Here is a 13,032-nt window from a genome sequence, read left to right on the forward strand (position 1 = left end):
AGCGGGATACCCTGCCATGAGAGTAGCACACAAACGTTCAAAGGTTCATGTACCAGCTTCTTCTCACCCTGAGCATTTAGGTATGTACATATGTATGCCTATATCTTAAGCATCTCGTCTCCTTTATGTTGTTACATAAAACCGTTATTTGAAAAATATTATAGAACCATTGGGAACAAGTGTGCGGGGATAGAAAACATCGGAATGCATGGCTATAATGCACAAAGTGTAAGAGAGAGTGCGCTTAAGTTGCCCTTAGAATAAAAAAGGGTAACTTTAGTATCATACAAATATTACATGAATAAAAATTTAATCATTATTTTATGGTAAATAAATTTTTTATCAGTAATATTGATTATTTTTTCTTTAGTTTTTTGTTTTACTTTTATTTATTTGAAAAAAATTTTTTTCTGTATTTTTTTTTTGTGTGTTTTAACTACTTATTTTACGCTATCTTGGAGCTCATTTCTAGGATTTTATTTCATTTTTTTATTATATAAATCTTAACTTTGGATAATGTAGAAAAAAGTTTTAAAAACCACGGTTTATGCTTCAAAATTTTTTGGAAAAATTGTTTTTCTTTGCATTATGTTTCCTTATTTTTTAAGCTTTTTTTCTTGATTTTTATTTAAATGGTATCTGTATTCCGAAAACTAAAATTAAGCTCAGAAAACTACCATTATTTTTGAACCGAAATAAAAAAAAGGATTTTTTCTTTACGAAAAGAAACTAAATTTAAAGGCAATTATTGTTTTTGAGCCACAAAATAAAATAAAAAAAATTGCCATTTGTTGAAGAAAACAAAAAAATCTGTAATTGAGAATCCAACAATAATCATTATTTTAGAATGAACCTTGTTGAAAAATTTAACTATGAAGTAATCATTATTCTCGAACGCACAGATTGTATTCACTTTCAAAATATTACAATACCTTCACAATAATTACGTAAACTATTTATAAAATAAAAAAATTTATTAATTTATTAAAAAAACTTAATGGATTAGTCAGAATTTTCAAAAAATTCGATTTTTTTGCATTTTCTTAAAATATAATATCTTGAAAATATTGTGTAAAAATTTGAATTGAAACCGACGAATACTTTTCGAGTTATTCAACAATTAACTCGGACGCTCCGGGGCGTTCGAGAGCAAGTAGCTAGCTTAAAATGCGTTTTTCTCAAAACTATGTTTTTTGAACTGGTGATCACTGTAACTTAAAACTTGAAACCCGCTTAATAGATTTCATTTATGATTTATTAATAAAGCTAATTTATCTTATCAGATTGATTTAGATGAATCTTCAGCACTTGTGATGATCACCGCCAGAGACTTCTGGAGAAACGGGCTCCACACAAACAGCGACAACTTTTACAATTTTTAATATTATTTATGTATTGTAAAATAAAGCAATTGACTAGCAAACAATTATTGAAAATCATTTTTTTTTCGGGTCTCTGACTACCCCTAACCCCTTAAAATTCTTTAATATCTTCAAAGTTTTAAAATTATTAAAAATGGCAAAATTTTATAATAGCGTTTTGTCGATTGTAACTCAAAACAAACTAAAAAACTCCTTAGATACAAGGCAAGAGCACCATATTAGTCAACCAAGTTTGTTTTTGAACAACTTTTTTACTAAAAAAACATTTTTTTTTAATATTTTGTACCTTTACTATTTCTTGTCTGTTCGTATATCGCTGTTTTCTAAGTCACAAGTGTCAAATATGATTGGCATACAACGCCATTTACCCAAAATTATAAATTTTCCAATAGGGTGATTAATTTTGCACCACCTTGTATAATATGTAAATGCTTCGAAAGCTTCTTTCCTCTTTATAGAATCGCTCAAAAAAGAGCCAGATATCATTTTTTGAATACAGCAACAATAAATATAAATTTTTGGAGGCAAATGAAAAATTTAAAACATTGTCTGCGTTGTGTTCGATCAGATCTACGATCTCTACCATTTCATCTTAAAGGATTAAAGTCACTGTAGCACGGTGCAATTGACATATTTAATCAATCCATTTTGATCCAAAAATAATCGCAATATCAAAGCAACATGCATTTGGCTTGCAACGTTGATTGCCAAATGAGAAGAAACGTCACGTGCGGCGTTCTCACGGCGTGAACTGAGTACTACTTTGCCGCGAGATACCTACATAAGAAATTTCACGCATATTTCACGGCAAATATTTAAAGGTAGTCTGTGATATCTATAGCTTTTTTGATCGAATTGAAAAAATAGAGATTATTCTTCATCACTATTTTACAACAAATATAAAAGAAATAAAATTACATAAATTCGTAAGAGTAAAAGCAGTTAGGAAATTGTCAATTCAAAATGCAAAACGTCATAGATCTACATAAATGCGGTTATTCAAACTTATGTATGTGCACATGTAAGTGCATTACTAAGCATTTGCATTGCAGACATATTTTGTTGGCAATATGCTAATGAGCTCTGTAAATTACAAATGATTATTGCAAATGCCGCAGACTCCCGCCGGAGTATTATGCAAAACCAGAAGCCGTTGTAAAATTTCCAACACAAAAACATTTCCTTAAAGTACTAATTCAATTTGAAAACACATTCACTATGTACCCGCATCGCCAGTTGGTTACCAGTTTCGCGAACATTTTCCCACTGCATTCAACTTGAACGCGCCTTTGACAAGATGCCGTTGTGCAAGCCGAAATCAATACTCAAAGACAATCAAACATTACTCTCATGTATAATTGAGGATTTTTAACATTAGCGTGAAATTTTCAAAAGAGAGAAATCGAGAAAATTAGGAAAATTGTGAACATAGATAAAAAATCTTAAAATATGTCAATTCAAAAAAGTATCGAAATGTGTGAAATGATGGAAAAACACAGTTTCATACCGCAATCCAAAGGCGATTTGTATTCCTTCCCCTCCCTTCCCCGCCTGTAATGTGTAAAGTACTTTTGTTTTTACCAACCTGTGAATGTATGCTGACAATAAACTTATTTACTTATACACCACATCAGATTCACCAGACTTAGCAGACACCCAGACTCAGATGGCACAAATCACGATGCAAGGCGAATGAACGTATGAAGCATTTGTCACGTTTGAAACGAAATAAGTATTGTATATATAAGTACGTGTGTATGACTGCACATGTTCGCATAAATATGTACATGTATGTATGTATGTATGTGTGTATATCATGAAGAGCTAAAAATTGACTCAAATCCAAGTCACCAAAAAAATCAAAAAAACAATAATAAAACCGATTGGAAAATGGTGCTAAAAGTGCATATACATAAAAAGGTAAAAGTGTTAAATGCATAAAAGACACAAATCACGAACAAAGCTTAAATGCTACAAACAACACACCCGGCCCACAATAGTTAGACCAAACTGAAAGCTTGAAAAAAAAACCTAAAAATTACACAAACCTTCATACAAACAAGAAACGTTCATTGGGTGCCGAATGAATGGTGTGCTTGTACAGCCAAATGTCACAAACAGTGAAAGACAAAACTCACGATGTGGAGTAAATGGAAGAGAAGAGATGCAATAATTATGAAAAACGCGACTGGCTAGCGGTTGAAAAATGAGGCAACGCAAACAGCGGCAGCTATGCAACAGTTGACCGTCAACGCTTGATGCTTGTGACTTGAAATGCTTGATTGAATACACTACAACTTATCTATTAGTGGATATGTGCATACAAATGTGTGCATAGTAATACTGATTGTCTTCCAAATGTCTGCTAACAATAATAAAAAAACAGCAAACGCCATCGTCTGCCATGAGAAATTGTCTAGAGTTGCATTGTTGGCGCAACAGTTGTGTGGCATGCAATTTTTATAGTTTGCCGTTCGTATGATGAACAATACGCGCGTTTGTGTATTGAACTGGCAACTGTCGTCAATGGAATTGCAGCAACAGCAACCCAACTAACCAAGCCAACTAACAACGCAACCAACATTTTAACGCAGTGAAAAAATATATTGAAAAAACAAAAATGGGAAAACATAGCGCTGCAGAGAGCCAAACGCACAGTGGGACTATGCGAGAAGTTGCTTAATTGAATGCTTTAAACTTACTTACTGAAACGCAAAGGTCACTTTTCAGTTTAAACTTTGCGCGAATATCGATTAGGTAAACGATTTTTTTATTTTTAAGTACTCGTATTTCCTATTGCGAGTCAGCCGTCGTATCGAATCCACTAGGGATTCCGCTAGGCTTAGCCGGGTTCTTTCCAAAGACCACTCTATGGCTTCTTGGGTCAAGAAACCTGATGGAACTTGGACTGCTACAGCAGAAGAATCGCTAGAGCTTCTGTTAAACACGCATTTTCCGGGATGCAGCGCTTACGAAAGTGAGAGGGGAAACATTAGGCGGAGCCAATATAATCCACAGCATCTTGCAAATGAAATTATTACCAAAGAAAAAGTTGCATGGGCAATCAAATCTTTCTCACCCTTTAAATCTCCGGGGCCAGATGGGATCATTCCAAAGATGTTACAGGAAACCTTGGACTGTATCCTACCATGGCTAGAGGAAATTTTTAAAGCGTGTTTAAACTTAGGCCATATTCCAGACAGCTGGAAACTAGTCAAGGTCGTCTTCATACCAAAAGTAGGTAGAAGAGGACATGAATCAGCGAAAGACTTCAGGCCAATCAGTCTTTCGTCTTTCCTGTTAAAAACTTTTGAAAGACTTTTGGATACGCACCTCAGAAGCTCTTTGGAGAGCTCTGGTATATCAACTGCACAACACGCATACCTTAAAGGCAAATCTACGGAGACAACGCTTCACGAGGTAATCGGAACAATAGAGGGCTCTCTAGAGAGCAAACATTATACCATGGCGGCATTCTTGGATATCGAAGGCGCCTTTAACAATGTTAGCACAGATGCCATCCAACGGGCATTGATAGACCTGGAGGTGGACAGTTGCATTAGTAACTGGGTCATCTCCATGCTAGAAACCAGGATCATCAAAGCTAATATGGGTAATATCAACATAACCAAGAAGGTCCACGGGGGCACTCCACAAGGGGGGGTATTATCTCCACTTCTTTGGCTATGTGTGATCAGCAAAATCTTAATAAAACTTGACGGAGGTGGGGTAAAAGTGGTGGCGTACGCTGATGATGTGGTGTTAATGGCGTCAGGACTGTGTCCAAATACGATCAGTGGGATCATCTAAAGGGCGTTAGGCGAGCTTAACTCTTGGGCCACAGGATGTGGGCTAAGTTTAAACCCGCGTAAAACAGAACTTATGCTTTTTACCACCAGATACAAGGTACCAACTTTTACCCTACCAAATATCAACGGACAAACTCTGGCTTTATCAACCAGTGCAAAGTACTTAGGGGTAATTTTGGACTCCAAACTTAGCTGGAAGTTAAACGTCGAAGAACGGGTAAGGAAAGCAGAAATTGCTTTATATGCCTGCAAACGTATGCTTGGAAGAAGTTGGGGTCTTCAACCTAAGCATACATTATGGCTGTATAAGGCGGTTATACGACCCATTTTATCGTATGGATCGGTAGTTTGGTGGAAAGCTCTAGGGAGAGAGTACAATACCAAATTACTCGGCAGAATACAAAGATCAGCCTGTGCAATAACGGTCGGTGCAATCAGATCATGTCCTAGAGAGGCTCTCAATGTACTGACACACGTTATTCTAATAGACCTACATATAAAGAAGACGGCAACCATGAGTGCATTTAGGTTAAATGAAGCGGGTCGCTGAAAAAGAAAAACTTATGGTCACGCTAGTCTACTATTGCGACAAACTCAGTTAACCTCGGTGAGGACTGACTACATCGTCCCGATGGTAACGTTCAATAGGAATTTTGCCACACTCTTTCCATCTAAAAAAGAATGGAATAAGGGATTCTCTCTAAACAACTTCGATACCACAGTCTATACAGATGGCAGTAAAATGGACTGTGGTGTTGGAGCTGGTATATATTCTCATAGACTTGGAATTGAAAAATCTGTGCGTCTCCCCAATACCAGCAGCGTCTTCCAAGCGGAAGTACTAGCAATTGGGGAAGCCTGTAGGTTACTAATCGCAGATTGCTCTTTTAAGGGCAATATCGCTATTCTTTCGGATAGCCAAGCCGCAATCCAGGCGCTGGACGCGACTATAACAACCTCTAAAGTGGTGGAGCAAAGTAGGAATAGCCTCACCAACTTGGCTGAAAACCATAGAGTAACCTTGATTTGGGTCCCGGGACACCGGAACATAGAAGGTAACGAAAAAGCTGATGAACTGGCAAGAGGGGGATCTGCCATGAATAGCGCTCTTGCAGTACCAGTATTCACTCCACTAGGTGAGGTCAAGAATGCAATTTCCCTAAAATACCTTCGAATTGCAGATTGTAGATGAAGAGACCAGACGAAATGCAAAATCAGCAGAACGTTATGGCCCACCTACAACCTCAAGCAATCGTTGACATTAATAAACATGAAACGACGGGACACCTGCAGACTTACAGCAGTCATAACTGGCTTCTGGTCTATCGGAGAACAAGCCGCCAAAATGGGCATCCCTCACAACACATACTGTCATAGTTGTAAACAACCGGAGGAAAAAGAAACAATCTTCCATTTCCTCTGTGAATGCCCTGCCCTATGGAAGGGCAGAATGTTAACCCTAGGCAAACCGCTGTTCGAGAGTCTCGAATAACTGTCTGGCCGTGTTTGCCTAATAAGGTTCCTAAAACGCACAGACTGGATATAGTTTTGCTGTAAATAACTGTTAAACAAGTTGGTAATGAGGATATGGCAACAAAATGGTGCGGACGCGCTAGTTGGATTCTGGATGAATCACCACTCTAACCAACCAACCAACCAACCAGCCGTCGTAGCCGAATGTTTTGGCGCGTGGCTACCATTTGGAAGTGCGTAGGTTCGAATCTCCGCACATGAAACACTAAAATTATAGAAAAACTTTTCTAATAGCGGTCGCCCCTCGGCAGGCAATGGCAATAGCCTCCGAGTGTATTTCTGCCAAGAAGAAGCTCCTCATAAAAAACAATTTGTCGTTCGGGGTCGGCTTAAACTGTAGGTCCCCCGATTTGTGGAACAACATCAAGACGCACGCCATAAATAGGAGGAGGAGCTCGACTAAACAACTAACAGAGGTGTGCGTACCAAGTATTAATTTGTTTTTTTTTTTGCCTATTGCAACGTTTACCTAAATCTGCGCGAAACCTATGACAGATTTTCGGCATGCAGCCGTTGGTTTTTTCAGTACACTACGCCGTCTCACACTACTTACGTTCATCGTTCTTGACCTTTATTCGAACAGTCGATCCTGGTATGCGGAAAGTAAGCAAGAACGTGCGGCTTCACTACAGAAAAGAAAAGTCGAGGTTGGCCTTCAAGCACCTCATGACCACTTAAAAAGGTCAGAGTTTCACTACTCCAAGCGCTTCACCCAATATAGCTGCTTCACTTTTTGTGTCCATTTGAATTCGTGCAGCAAACAGACCCTAAAGACTGCATTAGATGCCATGTAATTCTATGTTTAACTTCGAGTCTCTGACTCTCAATGTAGAATAGAATCTGTTCTCGACATTAGGCGCCAAGCTTATACTGATCGCTTCGTGAGCTGAAGCCCCTTAAGGAACGAGAGTTTAAGCACTGTTTGGAGAACTCAAACGAGCTTTAACTTAAGTACATATGGTCGGAGAGACTTATTTTGAAAGAGAGGTAATAGTTGTGGAAGAATGGTTGTAAAATGCATAAAAAAGTCAACTTTCTTCATAGCAGAATCTAAGCTATTGCATCAATTTTAAAAGAAAATCCGTCCAGAAGTTCAATTTTTACATTTTTTTCTTTTAAGAGACGCATTAGCTTTAATGTGTCTGAGTTCAAAAATGTGATTTAGTCCTTTTTACGGTCAATCAAAAGCACCGAGTTAACCTAAGTTTTTCTGCACTGGGTTTTGAAAGCGCAAAGGAGATCCAACTTTTTCCATACTGCCATCATCAAAGCAGAGCTTGAACATTTGAAATGTTTGAATTCATTCTTTCTTCGTGGTCTTAATCCAGCTGCCTTATGTATTTATATGTATAATATATATATTTATGTTATTTTAAATCTCTTATACTTACTTTCTTTCTTCGCGTCAGCTATTTCTGTCCTGTGCTCGCTAGTGCCAGTTATAAATCTCTACAGCTGACAAGTCCTGCGGCACTTTGTTATTCCAACGGAGTTGGAAGATGGTCTTCCTCATCTTCCTGTTTTGGATGCCGTGTCATAGATTCGCCTTACTGGAATGTCTTCGTCCAGCCAACGTAGCCGCTGTTTTTTTACACGCTTAACTATGTCCATGTCCCTACATAGCTCATCTACACGATACTCCTCACCAACGCGGAGGGGATCAAAGATCTTACGCAGATTTTTTTTCTCCAAGGCCCCCAAAAGTAACACTTCCCGCCATCACCATTTTTGTTTCGAAATTAACGTAAAACTGTAGATTCCTACATTTGTAGGATAACCTTAAGGCGTACACCAAAAATCTAAAGGGAACTCACCTAATAATGGATAGAGGTGCCAATGATACAACACTGCGTTAAGTAACTATATCACTCGAACTTGTTGAAAAGCTTTTAAATGATTTTGTTTCTTACTTAATTTTGATAATTCTTGTATGAAAACATACCATAGTTCATTCGCTTGTAATAACAATAAAAATCCAAGTTTTAAACTTAGTGTAAATTAAAAAAAAAATTTAAAAAATGTTGATCGCAGCTTCATACTTTTTCATCAGAATTTTAAAAACCATTTTCAACTAATTTTTTTAACTACATTTTAGACTAAAAAATTAATTCATAAAAATTTTCCAAAAATTTTTGTTTTTTAATTTTTAATAAAAATTTTCCAAAAACTTTTTTTTCCATTTTTAAATACATTTAATAAATAAAAAAAAATGTATTTTGTAATTTTTTTACTTTTAAATTTTTTTTTTTCAAAAATCAAAAAACGAAAGAAATTAAAAAAAAAATTTTACTTTGTAATTTTTTTACTTTAAAATTTTTCTGTTCTTTCTGTTGTCCAGATTTCTTCATGTTTCAAGGGAAAAAGCTATAGACATGCTTCACAAAATAACTTACAAGGGCCCCGGTAAAACAAATGACTGAGGGAGATTTAGTAGAAGCACTAGGCGCCTCGCGGCCGCCGTAGCCGAATGGGTTGGTGCGTGATTACCATTCGGAATTCACAGAGAGGTCGTTGGTTCGAATCTCGGTGAAAGCAAAATTAATAAAAACATTTTTCTAATAGCGGCCGCCCCTCGGCAGGCAATGGAAAACCTGCGAGTGTATTTCTGCCATGAAAAAGCTCCTCATAAAAATATCTGCCGTTCGGAGTCGGCTTGAAACTGTAGGTCCTTCCATTTGTGGAACAACATCAAGACGCACACCACAAATAGAAGGAGGAGCTCGGCCAAACACCTAACAGAAGTGTACGCGTCAATTATTTATTTTTGTTTTTTTTTTTTACTAGGCGTCTCATTGGGCAGTGTAAGCGGAATTTAGACTGAAGTATTAGGTTTCAGAAAGCTGTGCGCGCAATAGCTACCACAATGAAACAAAAACACTTTCGAATGCAAGACTTTCTCAGCAACATTTAGAGCGTTTTGGAAAGGATAAAGTGGATTTTTTGCGTCAATTCATCACTATGGATAAGACTTGGGTCTATCCCTATGATCCTACATCAAAACCAGATGCTAAAGAGTGGTTGAGCCTGATTCTTCGGCTCCGAAACGAGTTCGTGTCCAGCAATCTTCCAAGAAGTTGTTAGCATCAGTTTTTTGAGATGCGAAAGAAATTTTGTTTGAGGATTAGTTCCAAACTGATAAAAGAAAAAATTCTAAATATTATTGCAACCCTTTAGACCAGCTGAAGGGAAAAATTCGTGACCCAGTTTGCAAAAGAAAAAAATTATTTTTTACCCGTGTCACAAGAGCATTTTGACAATGAATCAAAGTTCGAAGTGTTGGAGCATCCATTGTATTCACCAGATTCGGCCCTAACGGCTTCCATCTGTTTCCCGACCTAAAAAAAAGTATGCGTGGAGAACGTTTTTCATCAAATGATGAGGTCATAACAGCTGTGGAAGCATATTTTGCAGCCCTTCCAAATTCTCACTTCAGGGACTATCTGAATAATAAAGTGTATTTCAATACAATTGTGTTTTTCTTATCGAACCGCAAAACGTCTTGAACAACCTAATTGTAGCAAATACTAATATTTATTTTTATCTTTTAGACATCTCATTGCATGCAGCTCAACTACAGAGCGGTACAAAAGTAATCTCTTAATGTGGAAATGCCAAAACTTTTTTCAAGCCATTGTGCTCTGACTTTTATATTACAGACAAACAAAGAATTTGTTTCATACAATTTAGTCAATTTCCGATCCGTGGTTTAAACGCAGCGTTAATTTCGTCGTTGTTTTTGGCTGGACCCGACTACTCTTTAGATCGTGAATATCGCTTTAGTGGCCGAGAACGTCGGCTCGATAATGCCCATATGGGTTAAATGCATTTTCTACATGAAATATTTCGAAAACCTTCTTCTCTACGAACTTTGAACTGGAAAATTCATTAACATTCTCAGCTAAATGACTTTGAGTTTAATAAGTGACAGAAATTGCTATTTAAGCTTCTGACCCCAAATGTGGCACTGTGCCACAGCACCTGGATAAGATGTATACATACATACATACATATGTACAGAAGAGATAGATATGTAAACACATTTATAGGAATATTTATGTACATTTATATAGTATGTACTCGTATATGTACTAATGTATCATCATATGTATCTGTATAGTTGATGTGCACAATGCACATAGTGACTTTCCAGCTACTTACTACCGCATATTCCCGCATTTCTCCGAACTAATACAACTACGTTTGTTTTTCCGCGCCGTCAACTGATTATTTCATTCAGCGGTTTATGAGGAGACCCCATCATCATCAGGTTGGTTGGTTGTATTATGTTTGTTGGCTGTTAGTTGACTGGAGCGGCACTCGATGGTATATTTGTTGGTAGCATAGGCTTTGGTGGTTAGTAATAAACACGTTGCCAACGCTTTGTTGACGACAGTCTGCATTTGAAGCTGAAACGCGCTTGACGGTTGCAACTTTTGTGCTTTTTGCTGCGTGGAAGAAGTTTTAATAATTCATGTGTAAAGAGAAAAACGGTTACTCAGCGTGAAATGCAATAATGCTGTGGTCGCTGTAGCAGCTCACCAAATAGAACAATGGAAATACATACACTCGTACATATCCACAAGAAGTGACTAAACTAAAAATTATGAATCGAATTCAGTAGAATATACAAAGTTTTTCGAAAACAAAGTCAAATTTTTTTTTGGCCCCAGTGTGAATGTTGAGCTGATGTTAATTTTTGTGTCCCAAAAACATTCATACATTTTTTGTACTCAAATATTTTTTTCTATTTGAAATCAGTATTTTCAAAATTTTCAGTATTAAAAATATAGCTAAAAAAAACTAAAAAAAAATTTATTTCAAAATACCACATAACTATAAAAATATAACATCTACCGCGATCTGCAAAATACCGAACGCAAAAGTAGTGCTCTAATGTGAAATCCCGCTATTTGAAAGGATTTTCACTTTCACACGTATACGAGAAAACGGCAAAAAAACAAAAATAAATAAGTTGTAATAAAAATAAAAAGTAAAGAGTGAGGAAAATCGGTCTGTGCAAAGTCATACAACGCGCACAACTTAAGCCGGCCACTTTTAGTCGCGCGAAACGAGTTCGGACACAAGTTCAAGCTTTACCGCACATGCACTATAAGCCGCCAAACAAATAAAACGAGGCAACAAACTTCACTACGTCTTAACTAAATTGTGCCAATTTGCTCTGGGCCTGTGGCACACGTCCCAGCGAATTAGTTCAAGGCTGTTGTGATTGGCGACCAACAGAGTGGCACAGAAGTTACTGTGCGACCACTACTACCACCACCCAAACAACACAAAGTTTCATTCGCTAAGCAAACGAAAATCAATCGTGCAGTGCAATGCAGGTGATGGAAATATCATCGAAAGACATGGTAATTATGATTTGCAACACAATGAAATATCAAAACTATCGCAAAGCACGTCTTTGGCATCGACCACATCCCGTTATTTTAGCGAAATTCACTCCTCACCTAGTTTTTCGGCACACTTTTTGTGGAGCAAACGGTGCAAAAAAACTGGTTTGATTCCAACCCATCACTTGTGTGAAGTTAACTTTATCTAGTCACAATCGCTCCATTCGCGCAGAAGTAGTTCTTCTATTTGCTTCGCACCTGTCGCCTGTCTATCCCCACTGATCGATATCTGTCGGTGCACAAGTGTTTAGACAAAATTTAACGGTTCATTTGCAACTAGATGCATACATATGTATGTTCGTCCAGTTTTTACTAGCTGCATACAACAAAACTACTTTTACAATGTAATTATGGCCTCTTTAATGAATTATTGACATATAATTGTGACATATTTATGTGAAAGAAACAAATGTTTGTTATCAACTACGCACAGTGGTCGAACTGCTTTTCTTTGCCGTGTATTTTCGGTTGGAAAGCGTAAAACAATAGCAATCAACGAGGTTTTTGTACGTCAAGCAAGCATCGAAAGCCTGTAGCCGTTTGAGTGTGAAATTTTAGCTCCAGTATTATGTACTAATCGCCTCTCGGTATGCAGTTAAGTATTTCGTTGGCAGTCGACTGCACCTATGCCACATAGGTACAATCCATTCAAACATAACCTGCATTGTTCTGTCCACGTTATATCTTATAAATAATTACCACTCCTTACGGGAGCTTTTGTTAATCCACATTCTAGTTGGCTGCCCCATTTGGCAGAACTTCTTGCCGACGATACTCGATGTTCGAAAGGGGTCCATGACTATCCTAGCCATTAAAGTAAAAAAATAGTGAGCATAACTGGAGCTCAACTTGAAATTGGCATATGTTTTATGATCTATTCTATAAAAAGGAGAAGTT

General features: G+C 37.2%; 1 protein-coding gene across 11 annotated transcripts in view; it reads left to right on the forward strand.

The window, feature by feature from the left end:
- The window catches only part of LOC128863422 (villin-like protein quail), a 53,409-nt gene that overhangs the window by 26,835 nt on the left and 13,542 nt on the right, over positions 1 to 13,032 (forward strand). The window contains exon 1 of one of the 11 annotated variants that reach the window (XM_054102561.1): positions 11,146 to 12,093. The exons of the other annotated variants lie outside the window; for them this stretch is intronic. Within the exon in view, the coding sequence (XP_053958536.1) occupies positions 12,061 to 12,093 (33 nt within the window). The 5' untranslated portion in view covers positions 11,146 to 12,060. Of the gene's footprint in view, positions 1 to 11,145; positions 12,094 to 13,032 lie in introns of those variants that run through there. 11 annotated transcript variants of the gene reach the window in all.

Source organism: Anastrepha ludens, chromosome 5 (assembly GCF_028408465.1).
Source record: "Anastrepha ludens isolate Willacy chromosome 5, idAnaLude1.1, whole genome shotgun sequence".
Classification (NCBI taxonomy): domain Eukaryota; kingdom Metazoa; phylum Arthropoda; class Insecta; order Diptera; family Tephritidae; genus Anastrepha; species Anastrepha ludens.